The sequence below is a fragment of the Schistocerca cancellata genome, chromosome 4, assembly GCF_023864275.1.
Source record: "Schistocerca cancellata isolate TAMUIC-IGC-003103 chromosome 4, iqSchCanc2.1, whole genome shotgun sequence".
Taxonomy (NCBI): domain Eukaryota; kingdom Metazoa; phylum Arthropoda; class Insecta; order Orthoptera; family Acrididae; genus Schistocerca; species Schistocerca cancellata.
Genome location: NC_064629.1, coordinates 850,315,503 through 850,337,887, shown reverse-complemented (window position 1 = coordinate 850,337,887; position 22,385 = coordinate 850,315,503). Strand labels below are relative to the sequence as shown.

The 22,385-nt window shown below is 45.2% G+C and overlaps 1 protein-coding gene across 1 annotated transcript in view; it reads right to left on the bottom strand.

The window, feature by feature from the left end:
• Positions 1-373: 373 nt before the first annotated feature.
• The window catches only part of LOC126183761 (retrotransposon-like protein 1), a 332,033-nt gene continuing 310,021 nt past the window's right edge, over positions 374-22,385 (bottom strand). The window contains exon 4 of the mRNA XM_049925989.1: positions 374-569. Within this exon, the coding sequence (XP_049781946.1) occupies positions 497-569 (73 nt within the window). The 3' untranslated portion in view covers positions 374-496. The remainder of the gene's footprint in view (positions 570-22,385) is intronic.

Genomic DNA, 22,385 nt, shown 5'->3' with positions numbered 1-22,385 from the left:
GATCTTGCAAACAATCACACTCTCCTCGACGTGCAACTACGCAGAAAAAAAGAGACGTCTGGTAACTGAAATTGGAAAGTCTGTGGTGATAATGTCTTATTGCATTCTACAAATTTAAAAGAATAAACAAAGGTACGTTTTTGAAAGCAGGACCAGTTATCCTGGAGGTATGAATATGCTTAGGAATATGGAATACAATGAAGAGAGGGGGAAAAACACACATTTTGTGTTTTAAAATAAAGCAAACGTCAAGGGTAAAAACATCGCCTTAAATTTTTATGATTATCTTTAATTAGGTTAAACGTTCAATTAAAACAACGTTACGATTTTTATAAAGAATACTTTATTTTTTATAAATATATTCACATTCAATGTTAATTAAAAGGGAATGTTTTGATTTATGCATTTGTATTATACATTCAAATTATCTGCAAGAACGTAATTATACGATGTACGTTATTGTGAGAGATGAGGCACAATAATCACGTTGTCCAGTTTATAATATGGTGCAAAGAATCTTTGAGCTTTTGTGAACTGGTTGGTACCCTCGGCCTTTGGTTAAGCAGCACCTGTTGACAAAATATTTGCGTTCTAGTATTTCTGTTATATTCTATGAAACAGTAAAAATTTCAAAAGGAGTAATGAATTTCAGCAAGCTCAGTGTGAAGCAGAGATATAGCGTTAAAGGCAGAAGCATCGTTGATACAGCGCAGAGGCAGACGTTGAAAAGCGTAGAGAGGGTATTAATAACCAGTTTCGGAAAATTTGTAAATAGGGAAATGAACATAGAGGCTGACTCGAGTAGAAATGTTAGTTTTATAGCGCATTGAAGCATCAGTTGGAGCGGAGTACTACCTTGGCATGTGTCAGTAATACTAATAATCAGATATTGATAAAAAACTAAATTACGAATAGCAAAGGACGGCTAAAGGCAGGGTTCTGTGAATTTATGGTAACGAATATAACGGAGAACTTCAAAGCGGTCTCTGCTCGGGTTTTTTGCTCGTCTGCAAGAAGGATCGGCAAATGTCTGTTTTTAGTTCTGTTTATCTGAATCCTTATACTGAGGAATTTCGATACAGAGATGAGCTGTCTGCCATAGTGGCCATACACATTTAATCACCCATCGTAGCAGAATTAAATGATACGTTCAAGGATATCTTTCAAATTAGGCTTCGTCTAACACTGTCTAGTTGATTAATTGAGAATTAGTTCTGTATTATGCGACCATTATTTCAGTTATGGTGAATATTTTCTATACAAAAAGACTCCTCTAAATAATTTACTTTTATATTCTTCTTAGAAGAAGAATGGCTCTACTTGATTTATGTAAAATCTTTCTCTTCAAGTGTGACGTTTAGAAAGCAGCACATACCTGTGGTCTAGTGGATCATGTGTTTCTTTATTTTTGCAGGTATGTTTTAGGCACAGACAGTGCATGAAGGTGAAGAAAAAATGCCGCACTTGGCTTTCGGCGTGTGATACCTCACCCCAACTCAAGACAAAAGTGTATCTAGCAAAACCTAGTCCCGCAAACAGAATTAATAGAAATGCGATTTAAAAACAAGGCTCCGCCAACGCTGTAACTGCGCCCAGCGTAGCCAACAAAAGGTAGGATGAACTTTGCGCTGTGCTGGAGTTCACGGAAATCCTGAATCAGGATGGCTGTGCGCGGTTTGAACCGTAATTCTCCCGAATGCGAGTCCAGTGAGCTAACCACAGCGTTACACCACTCGGTTGGGGAACGGATATGAAACTTGCCAATGTACGTGTCGCGTTCGCGCCACACTTTTTTTCTGTTAAAGCATCAAATCATACCCAATGTTCACTAACACAATGTGTTTGTATTGTATTGTATTGTATCTTGTGTATTCCTTCCTGTTATTGTTATCCTTATTTACACATTAAGATACACTCAAGAACCAAAGAAACTGGTACACCTGCCTAATATCGTGTAGGGCCGCCGTAGGGCACGCAGAAGTGCAGCAACACGACGTGGTGTGGACTCGACTAGTGTCTGAATTAGTACTGGAGGGAACTGACATCATGAATCCTGCAGGGCTGTCCATAAATCTGTAAAAATACGAGGGGGTGGAGATCTCTTCCCAGATATGCTCAATAATGTTCATGTCTGAGGAATTTGGTGACCAGTGGCAGTATTTAAACTTAGACGTGTGTCCCTCCACTCTGTAGCAATTCTGGACGTGTGGAGTGTCGCATTATCCTGCTGGAATTGCCCAGGTCCGTCAGAATGCACAATGGACATGAATGGATGAAGATGATCAGACAGGATGCTTACGTACTTTTCACCTATCAGAGTCGTACCTAGATGTATCAGGGGTCTCATACCACTCCAACAGTACACTCCTCACACCACTACAGAGCCCCCACCAATCTGAACACTCCCCTGCTGATATGCAGGGTCCATGGATTCACTAGGTTGTCTCCACATTCGTACGCGTCCATCCTCTCGATACAGTTTGAACCGAGACTTGTCCGATCAGGCAAAATGTTTGCAGTCATCAACAGTCCAATGTCGGTGTTGACGGGCCCAGGCGAGGTGTAAAGCTTTGTGTCCTGCAGTCATCAAGAGTACACGAGTGGGCTCCGAAAGCCCATATCGATGATGTTTCGTTGAATGGTTCGCACGCTGACACTTGTTGATGGCCCAGCACTGAAATCTGTAGCAATTTGCTGAAGGGTTGTACTTCTGTTACGCTGAACGATTCTCTGCAGTCGTTGGTCCCATTCTTGCAGAATCTTTTTTCCTGGAGCAGTGATGTCGGAGATGTGATGTTTTACCGGATTCGTGATATTCACGGTACACTCGTGACATAGTCGTACGGGAAAATCCCCACTTTATCGCTACCTCGGAGGTGTCCCATCGCTCGTGGGCCGACTATAACACCAGGTTCAGACTCACTTGAATCTTGATAACCTGCCATTGTAATAGCAGTAACTACCTAAGAAATGCACGAAACACTTTTTGTCCTATATAGGCGTTGCTGACCGCAGCACCGTATTCTGCCTGTTTACATGTTTGTATTTGAATACGCATGCCTATACCAGTTTCTTTGGCGCCTCATTCTATAACATGAAGTTTGTACTGACGTTAACTGTGGTGTCACCGCCAGACACCACACTTGCTAGGTGGTAGCCTTTCAATCGGCCGCGGTCCATTGGTATACGTCGGACCCGCGTGTCGCCACTGTCAGTGATTGCAGACCGAGCGCCGCCACACGGCAGGTCTAGAGAGACGTCCTAGCACTCGCCCCAGTTGTACAGCTGACTTTGCCAGAGATGGATCACTGACAAATACGCTCTCATTTGCCGAGACGATAGTTAGCATAGCCTTCAGCTACGTCATTTTCTACGACCTAGCAAGGCGCCATTACCAGTTTATATTGAGATTGTTATTAATGTATCCTCAAGAGCGATGTTCTCCAATTATGGATTAAAGTTAAGTATTCCAGAAGCTATGTACTAATTTTGGCTACTATAATTCCTTGTCATTTTCCAGACCTCACGCCAGCCTGCGTGAGCTTAAACGCGTGCCTTTCGGCTTCCTCCAAACTCCGTGAATTGGCTCCTGCCAATTCACAACATTAACGACCACTTTGTTTCGTCCATAGCACAAAGCCAGCAGAAAATAATAATGAATACAGTAACATCGTCTTCATCCAATGACGTACAAAATACACAATAGGTAGGTTACACCAGATTTCACAGTATACACCGGTTTTGCTAGACATACCTGAATTCATCACTGACGAAGCGAGCATGCTACTAGGTCTTGTACACCCAAGTGTGGGCTGCTAAAGTTGTTCATTTAAGTGTCCCATAAATAAAAATCTAGTGGATTTAAGTCTGGGGAACGCTGAGGGTAGAACATTGGACCTCCACGACCAGTCAATTTCCCTGGAAACTTTTCATTTAAACAGTTATTCACATTCACTTGCAAAGTGTGGTGGTGCACCATCATGCTGAAAACACAGCAGTCGCCGAACACCAAGCCGAACGTTCTCTAACGCGTCAGGCAAAGTATTGCAAAGAAACGTACGATACAGGCGCGCATTCAACTTGTCCGTTGATCGGTAAGGGCCCAAAAGCACTCATCCCACGATTCCAGCTCACGGGTTTATGTCAAAGCATGCCTGAAAACCACGTTCACGGGTGACTTGTTGGTTGTATTCGGGCCAATAATGACTATTTTGGAAGCTGAAAAATACATTCACGAGTGAAGAATTCGTCAGTCCATATCACGTTATTTACCAGATGTTTGTTATCTTCCACTCGGTGCAAGAGCCAGTCACAGAACTGTACTCGTCGAATACGGCCTTCTGGCCGCTGGTGTTGAGTTAACGCGTGACGATATGGATGCAGTTCTTAATCGTGCGACACTTCATCAATCAGTCTTTGAGACACCTGGAACTACCTTGCAATATCACCGATACTTCGCCGAGGTGATTGGTGAACGGTTTGAAGATTCGCGTCCTCTGCTTGTGGAGTACGATTGTCCTCAGACGGCCTCTGTCCATTACTTGTGGACAAAGGTTACCGGTTTCGCCAAGGCGTTATCCCAGACCAGGAAAAACATTCTTTCAGGATGGCGCCTTTGAGAGTAACGTGAAGCATACGCTCCAGCAGCAGCAGCAGCTCGGTTATCGTATGTACCCAGGACCAAAAGCATATCGACGTATTAATCGCTTGTGTGCTCCATCGGGAAGCCACCCTACATGGACTTGAAAGGACCAGTTACAGTTGTGCAGTGTGCAGCTACTAGACATATGCATGCTGTTTAATGGATCACTCTGTCATTTGATAGGCTATTATCATGTGACAAAACGATGTCCTGCTCATAAACGATGTGAACTAGGGAACGAACGCCTAAATAATAAAAAAAAGGAAGCTGAAGAGGATTCGAACCATAGCCCCATGGGGGATGCAGGTTTGATGCCCCAACAGTCCACTCAGTGAGGTACGTCAGCTGGTACGGTAGCGCGGGCTGATACTCTCTCCTCTGTACATTCCGATGCGCTACACGATGTAACAGTGTAGCCAGCCCCACGTTTTCATACATGTATCTTTAAAATGCATCCGATCTGATTTTGCTAGATAAACTTTTGTCTTCAATCTAGATGATGAATCGCATGCCGAGCTCCAAGTGTAGAATTTTTTCTTCACTGTGTATATTTTATGTATTTTAACACATACCGTAACGTCAGTATGGCACCACTGTGTATAGTCTTGTGAAATCCTCTGAACATAAGCATGCACTGCAGTACCCTATCGACGAAGGTTTAGCAGAAGACATTCTCTTAGAAGGAGTTAAAAAACGCGACTTTCCATCGTGAATTTAAGAAATTCTCATAACTCAAATTCATCTGAGAGACTAATTCGAGCTATTTTCGTTCGAGATTCTACACAGTCTAAGGCTGTGGAATTTCCGACCCCTGTTACTATAGCCTGGAACAATGGCTAAACAATAAAATAAGCCGCGAAGGGCGGATATGGGTCCCGCAGGCCAGAACGTCGGATGAACTCGAGGCCCTAGGTAGCTGTCGGCACAGCTGATGGAACAGAGAAGACTCATTCTGGTAAATGGAAGAGTCTCTGCACAAATCACAGCTGAACAAAACTTTTTGGTTCAGCTGGTAGTGGAAAAAGACTTTATGAAATATGGGAACTCTTGGAAAACGAGTTATTGTGGTTAAATTATTGTTACTGTTTTTATAGGACTCTAGCCACTATGCGAGTTTACATGTGTCGTGCCGGTCTATTCCTGAGCAATATCTGTCGCATCATACTACATAATCTGACCGACCATTGGTAAGATGACTGCGGTGAATAGTAATTGAAACAGCTTGGGAGCGGTATCCTGTATCGGGCACCACGACTAATGTGCCAATTGTCACTGGCGTTGAGAAACAGTTGAAATCACTAAAACTGAACAAAGGGGCTCATAGAATTCCTGACAGATTTGATACATAATTTGCGGCTGGTTTAGACTCTCTTTCAACCATCATATACCGTAGGTCTCGAAGACAAAGCTGTGTCTATTATTTGCAAGGACGCACATGTTCACCCATATACAAATTGGCTAGCACACAAAACTACTGTTCAGCATCTCTGACATCCGTGTCTTGTAGAATTTTAGGGCAAAAGCATAATGGAGTAACTCGAACAGGGCGACCTTCTTCATGCAAACCAGTGTAGATTCAAAAACATTGGTCATGCGAGATGCAAATCGCGCGTTTGTCATATGAGATTCTGGAAAATCTGAGATGATTAGAAAATCGAACTGGCAGAGGCCTGGAATAGCCAAAGTATCCCGCGAATGTAAAACGTAAAGCTCCTCGTTTTGATCTTCTATGGGCCAATCGGGGACGGCCGACCTCCGTGTCATCCTCTGACAATGGCGTCATTAGATGCGGTATGGACGGGCATGCGGTCAGAACACCGCTCTACCGGTCGTTGTAGGATATCTTCACCATCTATCCGCTACTACTCGGTTAGTTGGCTCCTTAAGCCGTCGGCACACGGACCGTGCATCCGAACGTTGAGCGTTGAGCGTGCCGAGTTTCTGACGTCATTGCGTGGAGTAGCACGTTCGGGAGTCTTTCCGAACGTGCAGAGCAAATATCTGGCAAGTCAGATATTCTGAGCGTGCCTCTGAGCGTTGACCAATGAGATGGCACAACGCCACCTACGTCACACGCACGCTGTCTCCTTTCAGTACAGAGTTGTGAGGCGCCATATTGGCATTCATTTCAAGCCTATATGTATATAAGCCGTTTCTGAGCACCAGCAAATTGAGAATCACTGGAAAACTCGTTGTTAACTGTGTGATTCGTTCTAATACAATAATGAGAAATATCATTTTCGTGGCAAAAGAATTATTGTAACTTTCGTATTATGAGAGTAGGCTATTTGAAGGCAGCGACACACTGAAGATCCACCCAAAACGCAGTGTTGTTCTTGGTACAATTTGTTATAATTAAACTTCAATTAGCAACATACCTACGATTAAGATTTTCATCAACCGCGGATACACTATTGTTAGACGCTACTTCCAAGGGGTTCGTCTAGTGTAATGATTAGCGTCACCGTCCGCCATTGAGATGTGTGTTAGGGCAGTGGTTCGCGTCTTGCCACTACCTAATTTTTTTTTCCTAACATTCGCGTTTTTATTGGGTTCTGGTACTTTATTATTAGTTTAAAATAAATATATAGTATAATATTTTATGTTATGTAAATATAACTTCACCTTTTTTTGAGAGGTGACTGTTCGATTGGCTTAATCTACAGGACTGCTACTTGTATAAAGATATTTTGCTCCTTTTTCTTTAACGCTTCGTAATTCACATGTTGCAAAGATTCTGCTACTGGGTAGGAACAGTGATCAAGTAAGACTGACCTTGGAGTTTTACTAAAATGTGGGAATGATGAAATAATGTTTATCTTATACGGAGAAGTATTCCAAATTTGTGCCACACTGCTTTTAATGGAACTTTTATAAGCCTGTGTCCTTATTGATTGGACATGGTACTTTCCTTTTCGTGGACGATGGAGGAAATGTGCGTTTTAATAGGGCTAACGTGGGAATTTTACGCTCGCCCGTTGAGTAAACAGTGTGATTTACGAACTAGAAACATCCCTCAACTGCCGCTGGAGCGCGTTGCGATCGCGTATGCCACGTTGGGGCCCACGCACCGTATGCACAAGTCGCATAGTTTCTGAGCGTTCAGCAGCACGTTGAACTTGGCACGCTCAACGTTAACGTTCGACAGCACGGTCCGTGTGCTGACGGCTTTAGTTGGCCTCACGAGGCTAAGTGCACTCCCTTCCAGTCCTCTTATCAAGAAAAAATCCCTGCCAGCACCGGTAATCGAACTCGGGTCCTATACAAGGCAATCAGCCACACTGACCAATCAGCTACGGAGACGGACATCCCTCCAACACCTAATTTGAAGAAACGATATCAAGTGTAGAATCTAGAAATATATTACAGCCCTCTACCAACCGCTGCCTTAGGGGCCACGAAGGCAAGATAAGTCTGATTACACCACGAACAGAGGCATTAAAGCAGTTACCTTCCCCACTATCCATACAGGAATGGAACAGGAAGGAACCCTAACTCGTGTTGCAAAGGGAAGTACCCCTGACATGCACTTCACAGTTGCTTGTAGAGTGTAGGTGCAGATGCAGATGTAAGTGTAGACGTAGAAGCAGCCACCAATAACACTCCCGTGGTATTACCGTTCACTGTGGCATGATCAGACCGCCAGTCACATACACTGATCAGACAGAACATTATGACCATCTACCTACGAGTGTGAGTCAAACGAAAACCTTAAATTCGTAAAAACAAATCGAAATTTCGCGCCATTATTCTGTAAGTTGGTAAGCGCGCTACAAACAGCGTACAGAATGGCCTGTAGGTGGCAGCATAGTGCAGACGCACACATACCGTCGCAGTATCAGTATGAAAATGGCCGCGCTACTTGCGGCTTGCACCAGGGAAGAACAGCGTTCTGTTATTCGATTTTTGCGTAGTGAAGGTGCGAAACCTACTGAAATTCATCGACGAATGAAGGTTCAGTACGGTGATGCATGTCTGTCACAGCCGCAAGTCTACGAATGGAGTAGGAAGTTCGCAAATGGTGTGACTTCAGTGGAAGATGCTTCTCGTCCAGGTCAGGCACAACGAGTTGTGACTCCACAGAACATTGCAGCAGTTGAAGCCATAGTGAAGGAAAACCGCCGAGTGACACTGCATGACACGGCAGCATGTTTGCAGATTAGTCATGGGTCAGCACACCACATTGTGCATGATGTGCTCTAGTTTCACAAAGTGTCTGCAAGATGGGTGCCACGGCAGCTGACTCCTGAAATGAGAGAACGACGTGTTGATGCTTGTGAAGAACTTCTTCGGCGCTTTGAACGAGAAGGTGATGGTTTCCTTGCAAGAATCGTTACTGGGGACGAAACCTGGGTTCACTTCCACCAACCGGAAACGAAGAGAGCGAGCAAGGAATGGCGCCATTCCTCATCACCAAAACCAAAGAAGTTTCGAACAGAACCATCAGCAGGGAAGGTTATGCTGACTCTCTTTTGGGACGAAAAAGGCGTCATTTTGGAGCATTACATGCCTAGAGGAACCACTGTCACCAGTGCATCATACACAGATCTCCTAAAAAATCATTTGCGGCCTGCAATCAAATCAAAGCGGCGTGGATTGCTGTCAGCGGGTGTCCTTTTGCAACATGACAATGCAAGGCCGCACACTGCCCGTACAACAGTTGCAACAACCACCGACCTGCATTTTGAGTGCCTTCCTCATCACCATACTCAACAGACTTTGCCCTAAGTGATTTCTATATGTTTGGAGCACTCAAAGACGCAATGAGAGGAAAGAAGTTCCGTTCTGACGAAGAGGTACGCCAGGCGGTGCAAGAGTGGTTGCGCGGACTACCAAAAGAATTTTTTTCTAAAGGAATTTATGCACTTTGTAAGCGCTGGAGGACTTGCATTGCGCGTGGGGGAGATTATGTTGAAAGGTGATACAGCTTTGTACCACTTCTGCACAATAAACAATATTTAAAAAATATTTAAGTTTTTCATTTGACTCACCCTCGTAATAGCCGATATGTGCACATTTGATACGGATAACAGCGGCAACGAACCGTGGCATGGGAGCAGTGACACCTTGGTAGGTTTCTGGAGGGAGTTGGCATCACATCTGTACACACAAGTCACGTAATTTCCATAAATTCCGGGCATGGGTCGATGAGCTCTGGTGCCACGCTCAATCACATCCCAGATGTGTTCGGCCGGGTTCAGATCTGGCGAGTTTGGGGGTGGGGGGTGGGGGTGGAGGCAGAACATCAATTGGAACTCGCCACTGAGTTCCTCGAACCACTCTATCACACCCCTGGCCTTGTGACATGGCGTATTACCATGATGAAAAATGCCACTGCCGTCGGGAGATATGAGCGTCATGAATGAGTGTACGTGATCTGCAAACCAGTGTATGATACTCCTTGACCGTCATGGTGCCTTGCACGAGCTCCACTGGCCCCATGGATGCCCACTGCAATGTTCCCCAGCGCCGGCCACTGTGACCGAGCGGGTTTAGGTGCTTGAGTGCGGAACCGCGCTGCTGCTACAGTCGCAGGTTCGAATCCTGCCTCGGGCATGGATGTGTGTGATGCCCTTAGGTTATTTAGGTTTAAGTAGATCTAAGTCTAGGGGACTGATGACCTCAGATGTTAAGTCCCATAGTGCTTATAAGATTTATTTGAACCATTTTTGTTCCACAGAGCGTAATGGAGACGCCACCAGCTTGTCTACATCTTGCAGTACAGGTGTAAAAAGATGTTTCCCTGGAAGACGACGGATTCGCGCCCTCCCATAGCCATGATGAAGGAGGTATCGGATTCATCAGATCATGCAACGCTCTCTCTCTGCGCCAACATCCAGTGCCGATGGTCACCTGCCCATTTCTGTCGCAGTTGCCGATGTCGTGGTGTAAACATTGGCACATGTAAGGGTTGTCGGCTGCAGAGGCCCATCTTTAGGAGTGTTTGGTGCTTGTCTGTTCAGACACGCTTGTACTCTGCCCAGCACTGAAGTCTGATATTAATTCCACCACAGTTTCCCACCTGTGCTCCTTTACCAGTCTGTCCAGCCTACGAAGTCGGACATCTGTAACGAGGGGTGGCCGCCCAGTCACACGACCTCCGGACGTGGTTTCATCTTGGATTCACCACGTGTTGAAGGTACTCACTATAGCACTCCTCGACCACCCGACAAGTCGTGCAGTTTCTGAAATGCCGAGCCACCGATCATCAAGTCTGCCCTCGGTCAAACTCAGATAGCTCGCGAGCCTTCTCCATTCTGCACACAGACAGCACGCTCACTGATCTTACATGCACCGAGCATGTGTCTGACTGGCAGTCATTCCTCGCCAGGTGACGCTGCTATCGCCTGGACAGGTTTACTTCGATAGTAGGTCTGTGGTCCTAATCTTCGGGCTGGTCAGTGTATATTTCTACTGCTGTAGCACAGTGGGCGTCTTTCTGTGTCTTTGCGACCAAACTTTGTAATATTACTGTGAGTGATGCTCGAGACCTCAGTACTCAGGAAAAGCACTTTGAGAGGGATGTTTTATAAATACTGCAATCAGTTTTCATTTAGGTGGTTATTTAAACATAAATGCACCTCATTAATTGGTAATGTTTCAGGCCTGATCAGAATTCTTTCCACAACACTTTATTAAACAATACTAATTATTGTAAAAAAAGCTTGCGCCTAGCAATTACGTTAAAATGTTTTTGTTCTACCAGAAACTAATTCTCGTATAGCCCGGCATTAAAATAAATTTCTCCTAATATAGGATTTCTCCTGATAAAGAGAAAACATTGTCTGCTCCATACCATCTGTTTGAATCTATAAATAAATTAAAATTAACATAGTATGAATTTTTCTGGGATGGGGCTTGAATACTATAGATTTTGTGCAGAGGGGATAATGAATTATTGTGGGGTACATTTGATTTAGTTTTCAAAATGATGTCCTAAATCGAGGCCAAACTCATCAAGAAACTTCCGTAAAATATGATCAGTATTCAGTAGATAAAACTAAAAGTGAGGAGATCGGGAAACGGGTTGATAACTTAAACAATGAGCTCGTTCAACTGATGGAAAAAGGAAAAATAAACCATGAACAGACGCGTTAGGAAGATAGAGCAAAATCTATCAGAATAAACAGTGACGATGAATCGTGAACATACTGAACTGGATACAGACACAGTGCATATGTTACAAAGCTGAAAAGGAAGCAGAAACCTAGACAACCACAGAATCAGTGTGATGAAGAATCAGATTCGAGGACTAGAAAGTTATGAGAACAGAGTGAGCCGCAATTTCACAATCTACTGCAATGAGTAAAATTTACGCCCACAAGAGTAAATACAGTCCAAAAGAGTGAGGAGGAGAAACTTTAGAAATAAATTTAGATGTTAAGAAATAACAGTGTGGTGGACATGAACTGCCTCTCGACGAATAAGCAGAGTTTCCTCAACAAATTTCGAACACTGGTCATTCTATGGCATGACTTTACAGATCGCTCTCTCGAGTTACAAATACCCGTGGCAGACATCTGGAGTATTTCAGGCCACATGTGCAGCAAACCTAGCGATTCTGGCGAATTATCTGAGAGACAGAATGCAGGACTCCAAATAGTGGGCTGCGATGCATTTATACTCTCTGCGCACATCCATAGAGGGTTGCTGGCTGAAAGATCAAGGAAAGCATTCAACTTAACAGTCACTGAACATGATTGAATTAGAACAGAAGGGACGCAGTAGCCACTTGGGCCGGGCGAGAACGTGTGCCGGTCCCCGGCACGAATCCGCTCGGCGGATTAGTGTCGAGGTCCGGTGTGCCGGCCAGTCTGTGGATGGTTTTTAAGGCGGTTTTCCATCTGCCTCTGCGAATTCGGGCTGGTTCCCGTCATTCCGCCTCAGTTACACTATGTCGGCGGTTGCTGCGCAAACACTTTCTCCACGCACGCATACACCCACCATAATTACTCTGCCACGTAAACATTGGGGTTACACTGGTCTGGTGTGTGACGTTCCGTGTGTGTATGTGTGGGGGGGGGGGGGGAAGGGGGGCGCCCACTGGGGCCTGTTGTGGGGTTGTACCACTAGGGCTACGGCGGGGACGAAGCCTCTGTCGTTTCTAGGTCCCCAGTGCAATACAATACAAGCCACCTGGAAGTCAAGATAAACACTACTGGAAATTCAGCCTGAGGAATCCAGGCAGTGAAGAAATGGTACTAACCTTGTTACTGAACAAACGGAAGGAAGATAGAAGAGCGCTTTGATAGTTGTGACCCTCTGTCACAATAGTCACGTAGAATGAATGCCATTCATAAACATGATCACTGCAGTGCGGTGTAAATAAAGAGAACTATGGGACACAAAAGAAGAATGAGACATAAATCTAGATTTAAAAGAGGAATGTGGCAAACCAAACCCTTTGAACCGTAGATGAGCTTAAAATATTGACTCTCCATGGTCAAAGAACTGGACAAGGGTAACATACAAACAAAATGTACACTGAGGTGTTGCTTAATCAAACGACATGTAAATTGAATGAAAAATGACAGATATGTCAAAACAGGTTCTGAAGCCACAGCAATATCAAATGGTAAATACAACAGGATCACAGAGTTCGACTAGCCTCTGAAAGTTATCCTGGTGCCAGGAGTTGTTGTGATTCTTGTTGAAACGGCGACCGGAACGGTCGCGGGTTGAAGTGACGAATAGCGCGGTGGGACCCTCGGAGCAGCCCACGAACAACACAACGGGAGAGGACGGACACGACACGGCTACTCGTACAGAGAACAAGCAAGTAAATAAGCTGTCTAAGGCGAGGCGATCTGTCCTGAGACGTTCGCAAGATTAGACTCGCTGGCTGAGCGAGAGGCAGTCGCTCTTTTTTTTTGTATCTCATTTTGTTCGCTTTTTGTTCGTTGTATCTGGTAGGGGCGGACGTCGCAAGACACCCGTTTCAGTTCGTCGTTGATCCATTAACTCAGTTTTTTATTACAGAGGGCAGCTAACCCTCTGACCGATCACGCTGAGCTACCTGCTGCTGCTGCCGCCTGACAGGGACAATGGAACCCCTGTGGACCGGTGGAGTCTAAGCCGGAAGGCTATTCCTCCAAGCTGACGGAGCGTGTGATGTGGCCTGACGTCATGTGTGTGGTCCTGTCAGTCTGCGGAGACGGTGGTCTGTACGTGCTGGCAACTCAGTGGTTGCGAAGCAGGTGGGTCCATCTGGTTGCTTTAAGACGCTGCACCCGGTGGCCCAGGGCTCGAAGGAGCGGGTTTTTTGACTGCGCGGACTTCTCGTAGAAAAGCCGAGCAGCCTGATGAAACCGTTCTCGAACAGTAGGGATGTTGGAGATTCGGTTGAGGTCGTCCGACGGGAAGTCCCGAGGGAGGTGCAATGCCAGACGTAGAATCCGGTTCTGAAGGCGTTGTAGGCGATCGCCGTGGGTCGCTGCAGCATTGCCCCAAACCACAGCGGCGTAGGCGATAATCGGACGTATAAGCGTAAGATAGAGCGCAACACCCAGTTCAGGCGGGAGCGCAGGTGTCGGATTGAGAAAGGGGTAGAGTTGACCGTGCCGGTTATGGCGCTTAAGTACTCTATCGGGGGCGGTGCTATTGGCCTATTCCACTGTGGCGCCCTCACACTAAATGCGGGCCAGGAGGCGCGCGCCGCCACAGCTTATGGCGCGATGGTGCAGAGACCTCTAGGGGTCTTCGACGTCCATGACGTCTGGCGGGGATTCAAATTCCGCGGCACGCGGTAGCAGAATTCTGGCATTCGGAATTAATGGAAGGAAAACGGAAAAATAAACTCTGGTAACGATTGTGGACAACAAGAAAATAATTTAGGTAGTAGCTAATATATAGGATGAGATTGTATGTGGTTGAATGATGTGCTATCATGAGCCTTAGTAGTTGTGAGATGATTGAATAATTCCGTATGTGGCCCAGAGAGAGGCACGACAATGATTTCGAGAAGCTAGGAGAACATTTGATGTAAGAGAAGCTAATGCTGAAAAAGTAGTCATTTCCTGCGCACCATGAGAGCAGACGTTGATGCAAGTGACTTTACTACATGTAGGTGAAAAAGATACTGTTGTGGTTTTAACGATAGGTGCTCACAGAATTTAAATGCAGGAGGTGGAGAGATTATTCAGACGTGTTCAATGGTATTCTGATATTAGCCAAGAAAAATGAAGCTTCAGACCGTTTCAGACTTACTTGCAAGTATCGCATTATGTGGAAGTACCACGAATCAAAAACTCAAGTCTAGTGAGTGATGGAAGAAAGCGGTACCATAACAGGAGAAGTCTTCAGAGTATGTAAATCTGCTGGCTATAGTGCCGATGAAAGATGTAATGCTTTGTTTTTCTTTAGCTGCATGGAAACAAACAGGGCAACTCCTGAACCTATCCAAGATATTTTGAAACAATTTTTAGGAATTATCTGGTCAGTGATACGAGACTTCACTGCTGGCGTCGACCAAGTTGAACTACGCGCATCTTGCCAAAAACTCGCGACTCTTGCCTCCGCAGGAATCCAGTATTTTTATTACAGGAATCTATTTAGATGAAAATGCTATAGCTCTCTATTTTTAGCAGAAATGAATGCAACATTTATATCAGGGCTGAGGCAGTGCTCTGTGGTTTGTATAGCTAACATATCACCAGGATCATGTAAACTGGATGTTAGAGGTGTCAGGAAAGTATAGAATGATACTCCAGCTAGACCGCAATTTCCGTCTGTGTCTCTCAAAATTCTGGTTTTGTTAAACTCACTTGAAGGAATCCACTCCGCCGAAGAATAAAAATACTGCAAATTATTCTGTTGAAACACTGTTTTTAGAAAAGGCAACCAATCAAATTTAATCACTTTCTCAGTCTTTTATAAGAGTTTCTGAAAAAACTAAAAAGAAATCCACATGACACCACAAGCAGCAGGTGTCATTTTACAAAATGAAATAATCTTTTCACAAGATTACATGCTTACTTCATGATGATTTGCAAAACAGCTCCATCTAAATACTGATGCAAGTATGGCAGAAATGTGCACCCGGTTGGCCGAGCGGTCTAACGCACTGCTTTCCGGGCGGGAAGGCGTGCCAGTCCCCGGCGCGAATCCGCGGGGTGGATTAGTGTCGAGGTCCGGTGTGCCGGCCAGTCTGTGGATGGTTTTTAAGGCGATTTTCCATCTGCCTCGGCGAATGCGGTCTGGTTCCCCTTATTCCGCCTCAGTTACGCTATGTCGGCGATTGCTGCGCAAACACCGTCTCCACGTACACATACACCACAATTACTTTACTACGCAAACATTGGGGTTACACTCGTCTAGTGTGGGACGTTCCCGGGGGAGGGGGGGGGGGGGGTCCACTACTGGGGGCCGAACCGCACAATAACCCTGGGTTCGGTGTGGGGCGGCGGTGGGGTGAGTGGACTGCTGTAGCCTGTTGTGGGGTTGTGTACCACTGAGGCTAAGGCGAGGATGAAGCCTCTCCGTCGTTTCTAGATTCCCAGTTCCATACAATACAATGGCAGAAATTGAGTTCTGTATGATACGGAAAGTATGTTGACAGTAAGCACATGTGTGCGATGTGGAGATCCGGTATTTCGTAAGCGAGTTAGAGATGTTCGCGATTGTGTGCACTGTGAAGCAATTCTGCGAGTAGATTTTGGGAAAGAAAACATCAATAGCACTGCATTGATCAGTAAGCGTAGTGATCATCGAGCGCACTGACCACCAAGCTCCAGTGTTTTTGAACACAGCCAAGCATATCAGGAGCTGGATATTTCGTTGGGCATTATAGTTATTGGACTATGAGCTGTCGATCAGCTATCGTAGAGTAAAGAGAAGAGAAGCATTCTCCGACTGGTATTGGAGTATGAACTGGCGATCAGCTATCGTAGAGTAAAGAGAAGAGAAGCAGTCTCCGACTGGTATTGGAGTATGAACTGGCGATCAGCTATCGTAGAGGAAAGAGAAGAGACTGGTTAAACCGTTACATGGCACAGGGCTCTGGTCATGGTCAAACTGTGTGGCTCAATAATGATACAGAAATATCACTAGTGAAAATCTGGGACCACACGAGGAAATTAAATGTGTAAACACTGCCAACATCAAAAAAGGAACATAAAAAGTTACACCCAGTGAAGTGTAGAGGGAAAACATGCACAGAAACGAAATACGGCGCCACAGTTATTTGTAAAAAAAAATGTGTTTTTCAGGTGGTAGCAAAAGAACAAAAGACAGTGGATATGGTTGCCGATTGAACAGTTACGATATTTCACGTTGACTCATGGTCTTTGGGACTGGTAACTGTATCATGTGTAGGAAAAATTCTCTCTAAAGAAAGGAAATATGAGATCCCCAAATCGATGGTGGTGAGGTATTAAAACTTTTACCTGTCTTTGTTACTTCTTATTCCCCCCCCCCCTCTCTCTTTCTCCCCCTAGTAGTGTTGAAGTTACACAAATGAAATTTTCACGTCTTTGTTTCAGACCGAGGTAGGCGATGCCGTTTTTAAGATACTGGCCTCATGTTGGAGAGGATCAAGGAACAAATCCCCATCATCTCTAACTTGAGGCGTCTTATAAACAAAGCGCGGCCGATTTGCTACCTCGGACACGTTAAGTTTTCTAACAACCTAGTAGTCTACTGACAGTTAAATCCCTAACTTCTTTATTTCTTTTTTTGCTGTTAACTTGTCGCAATTTGTTGTCCGTAAATAAACTGGCTGCTCAAAATTTACTAAGTATTAAACTTTTGGTATCTTTTGATATAAACTTTTGAACCTTTGAAGGAAGTGAATGTAAAAAATACCTCTTAGCCCTGTAAAGTAAATTATACCGTAACAGCTCCGGAAATCGACTGCAAACCATGTGTGCCTATGTTGCAGTGTGGTCTATTTCCTAACAACATTCTCGTACGACTCAGGATAGCATGAATGTATCACTCCAAATATTTGTCCAGAATGAGATTTTCACTCTGCAGCGGAGTGTGCGCTGATATGAAACTTCCTGGCGGATTAAAACTGTGTGCCCGACCGAGACTCGAACTCGGGACCTTTGCCTTTCGCGGGCAAGTGCTCGAGCACGACTCACGGCCGGTACTCACAGCTTTACTTCTGCCAGTATCTCGTCTCCTACCTTCCAAACTTTACAGAAGCTCCCCTGCGAACCTTGCAGAACTAACACTCCTGAAAGAAAGGATACTGCGGAGACATGGCTTAGCCACAGCCCCCAGGCTTCGTGCTTCGATAGCTCAGATGGTAGAGCACTTGCCCGCGAAAGGCAAAGGTCCCGAGTTCGAGTCTCGGTCGGGCACACAGTTTTAATCTGCCAGGAAGTTTCACTCCAAATATTTGTCTTGAGAAACGAAATACAATAGGCTTAAAAGTCTGCAACGAATTAGACGATAGGTGAGTAAAAGAAGCAGGTAACCATCTTCACAATCTCCAATGCACTAAGAATGATGTGACCTAGTGGTAGGTAGGGTGGATTAGTTGTCAGCAGGGCAAGGTTCAAATCCAACTCATATCCTATTGATTTAAATCTATTATGGTTTCCCTAAATCACTTCAAACTTCTGCTGGGACGATTCTGTTAACTAGGTTACGGGCGATTTTGTCGTCTCTTCCCTGTCTTTGTCAGTCTGCTTTGGTATTTCACGCGGCAATTAAATATCGTGAATCTGACGAATATAATGCGAGGAATTCCTTGGAGTGGCCAGATTCAAACCTATGTCCAGATATTGTGAAACTATTATGAAACGGTTGTCCAAAATTAGATCAGGAGAATGCCGATGTAGTTCAGTCAACATATCCACGATTGATTGGATTACTTTCCCCATCCTTCTAGAACTGATTCAGTAATGTGATTAATATGAGCTAACGGCGTAAGGATGTAAAACGCTCCAAAAATGAAACAAAAAGTGTGAATGTAGATGGAAAAAAGGAAAAATTGAAAATTTTCTCCCACGTGTGTTCGGTCTACCGGAGTGCAATGGTCGAAGTATCATCTCTCAGAGCTTTGCGCCCTGTTGCTCGCTGATACTGTGCTGTGTCCACTTTTCGTAAGCACAGCGTTACTGCTGCACGAGGTAGACCATGCCACAAGAACGTTCTAGTTTCTGCTGCCACAATCTCTGACATTCCTTTCCGATTGTTTTCTTTTACTATTTTTTGCAGGAAGTTGAACACTGTAAACACAAAGAAAGACGACAAAAAAGCACTGACACTCGAGTGGTAGAGTAGACAGTTGTCTAACGTAACTCTACCTTTCCTAGGGATGTGGCGCGCTGTTAAGACACTGAACTGGCATTCGTCCGGACCATCTAGGTTTACTGTGGTTTCCCTATCGCCGTGGCCGACTTCCTGCCCAATTTCCGTCTCCATCCCACACTGCGGTCCTGTGCTACGTATGTAATGACCACGCCATCGGTGGACACTAAGTTTTTTTCTTTCGCGCTTTTATTTCAGCCGAAAGCTGTATGTATACAAGATTTCTTCCGTTCCTAATGAGTAAGCGAATACCAAGTTTTTTTACTGTTCCACTCTCTCTTTCTTTGTTTGTTTCTTCCGTCAATAGAAAAAGTTAACTAGTTAGTTGTACTGGTTCACTTCTTCTTGCGTATTGGCACATAAGAGGTAGCTGTTCACAAGGTCATTCTCAATGGAGAGAAGTCTTCCGAAGTAAGAGTGATTTCAGGTGCGCCGCAGTTGAGTGTCGTAGGATCGTTGCTATTCACAATATACATAAATGACCTTGTGGATAACATCGGAAGTTCACTGAGGCTTTTTGCGGATGATGCTGTGGTAGATCGAGAGGTTGTAACAATGGAAAATTGTACTGAAATGCAGGAGGATCTGCAACGAATTGACGCATGGTGCAGGGAATGGCAATTGAATCTCAATGTAGACAAGTGTAATGTGCTGCGAATACATAGAAAGAAAGATCCTTTATCATTTAGCTACAATATAGCATGTCAGCAACTGGAAACGGTTAATTCCATAAATTATCTGAGAGTAGGTATTAGGAGTGATTTAAAATGGAATGATCATATAAAGTTGATCGTCGGTAAAGCAGATGCCAGACTGAGATTCATTGGAAGAATCCTAAGGAAATGCAGTCCGAAAACAAAGGAAGTAGGTTACAGTACACTTGTTCGCCTACTGCTTGAATATTGCTCACCAGTGTGGGATCCGTACCAGATAGGGTTGATAGAAGAGATAGAGAAGATGAAACGGAGAGCAGCGCGCTTCGTTACAGGATCATTTAGTAATCGCGAAAGCGTTGCGGAGATTGTAGATAAACTACAGTGGAAGATTCTGCAGGAGAGACGCTCAGTAGCTCGGTACGGACTTTTGTTGAAGTTTCGAGAACATACCTTCACCGAGGAGTCAAGCAGTATACTGCTCCCTCCTACGTATATCTCGCGAAGAGACCACGAGGATAAAATCAGAGAGATTAGAGCCCACACAGAGGCATACCGACAATCTTTCTTTCCATGAACAATACGAGACTGGAATACAAGGAAGAACCGATAGAAGAACTCAGAGTACCCTCCGCCACACACCGTCAAGTGGCTTACGGAGTATGGATGTAGATGTAGATGTACATGTGTTGATCTCAGTGCCCATTTTATGGATTTTCCCGTACTCGCACTTGTGAGATCTGGAGTATTTCCATCACGAAGAATTTCACAAATATCTCAAAAAAGTCTTACAGTTCTGACTAAACAAGATATAATTTTAGTTTGCATGCTATGAAGACTGACAGGGCTTGCATACCAAAAGAAAGCTATAACTGTATTTCCGGTTTCAACGGTGTGCGTACTTACGTTGTAGGGCTTACGTCAGTAATAATCGAATTAAATAATTTATGCCGATTTCCTTTAATAGAAAGCTGTTAAAAATTAACAGTCTTACGTACTATAGTTCGGACGATTAGCAGCAGAAAATTCATCGGATGTAATTATTTAAATTTACTAACAACTATTCATGATAAGTATTAACAGATATGGTGCTTAGTGTTGTATGTTTTAATACGTAAACACTTTATGATTCTGGAGGTACTGATTACTTTTACATATTGGTACTCTCATCTGAGTAAACGCATATGATATGGAAATGCTGACGGTGAAACCAATTAAATATACACTCCTGGAAATGGAAAAAAGAACACATTGACACCGGTGTGTCAGACCCACCATACTTGCTCCGGACACTGCGAGAGGGCTGTACAAGCAATGATCACACGCACGGCACAGCGGACACACCAGGAACCGCGGTGTTGGCCGTCGAATGGCGCTAGCTGCGCAGCATTTGTGCACCGCCACCGTCAGTGTCAGCCAGTTTGCCGTGGCATACGGAGCTCCATCGCAGTCTTTAACACTGGTAGCATGCCGCGACAGCGTGGACGTGAACCGTATGTGCAGTTGACGGACTTTGAGCGAGGGCGTATAGTGGGCATGCGGGAAGCCGGGTGGACGTACCACCGAATTGCTCAACACGTGGGGCGTGAGGTCTCCACAGTACATCGATGTTGTCGCCAGTGGTCGGCGGAAGGTGCACGTGCCCGTCGACCTGGGACCGGACCGCAGCGACGCACGGATGCACGCCAAGACCGTAGGATCCTACGCAGTGCCGTAGGGGACCGCACCGCCACTTCCCAGCAAATTAGGGACACTGTTGCTCCTGCGGTATCGGCGAGGACCATTCGCAACCGTCTCCATGAAGCTGGGCTACGGTCCCGCACACCGTTAGGCCGTCTTCCGCTCACGCCCCAACATCGTGCAGCCCGCCTCCAGTGGTGTCGCGACAGGCGTGAATGGAGGGACGAATGGAGACGTGTCGTCTTCAGCGATGAGAGTCGCTTCTGCCTTGGTGCCAATGATGGTCGTATGCGTGTTTGGCGCCGTGCAGGTGAGCGCCACAGTCAGGACTGCATACGACCGAGGCACTCAGGGCCAACACCCGGCATCATGGTGTGGGGAGCGCTCTCCTACACTGGCCGTACACCACTGGTGATCGTCGAGGGGACACTGAATAGTGCACGGTACACCAAACCGTCATCGAACCCATCGTTCTACCATTCCTAGACCGGCAAGGGAACTTGCTGTTCCAACAGGACAATGCACGTCCGCATGTATCCCGTGCCACCCAACGTGCTCTAGAAGGTGTAAGTCAACTACCCTGGCCAGCAAGATCTCCGGATCTGTCCCCCATTGAGCATGTTTGGGACTGGATGAAGCGTCGTCTCACGCGGTCTGCACGTCCAGCACGAACGCTGGTCCAACTGAGGCGCCAGGTGGAAATGGCATGGCAAGCCGTTCCACAGGACTACATCCAGCATCTCTACGATCGTCTCCATGGGAGAATAGCAGCCTGCATTGCTGCGAAAGGTGGATATACACTGTACTAGTGCCGACATTGTGCATGCTCTGTTGCCTGTGTCTATGTGCCTGTGGTTCTGTCAGTGTGATCATGTGATGTATCTGACTCCAGGAATGTGTCAATAAAGTTTCCCCTTCCTGGGACAATGAATTCACGGTGTTCTTATTTCAATTTCCAGGAGTGTAGTTCAAGGATAACTGCTCATACTAGGAGTAATGGTCAGCTATCACAGTATATATAGGCTGACGAAAAAGAAATCCAAACACAAAGAAATAATTAATGCATAGTAATGAAATTTCGGGATTACATTTGTCTAGGTAACGTATTTAAGTTATTAACGCTGGAAGTTCACAGTTTAATGTAAGTGCGA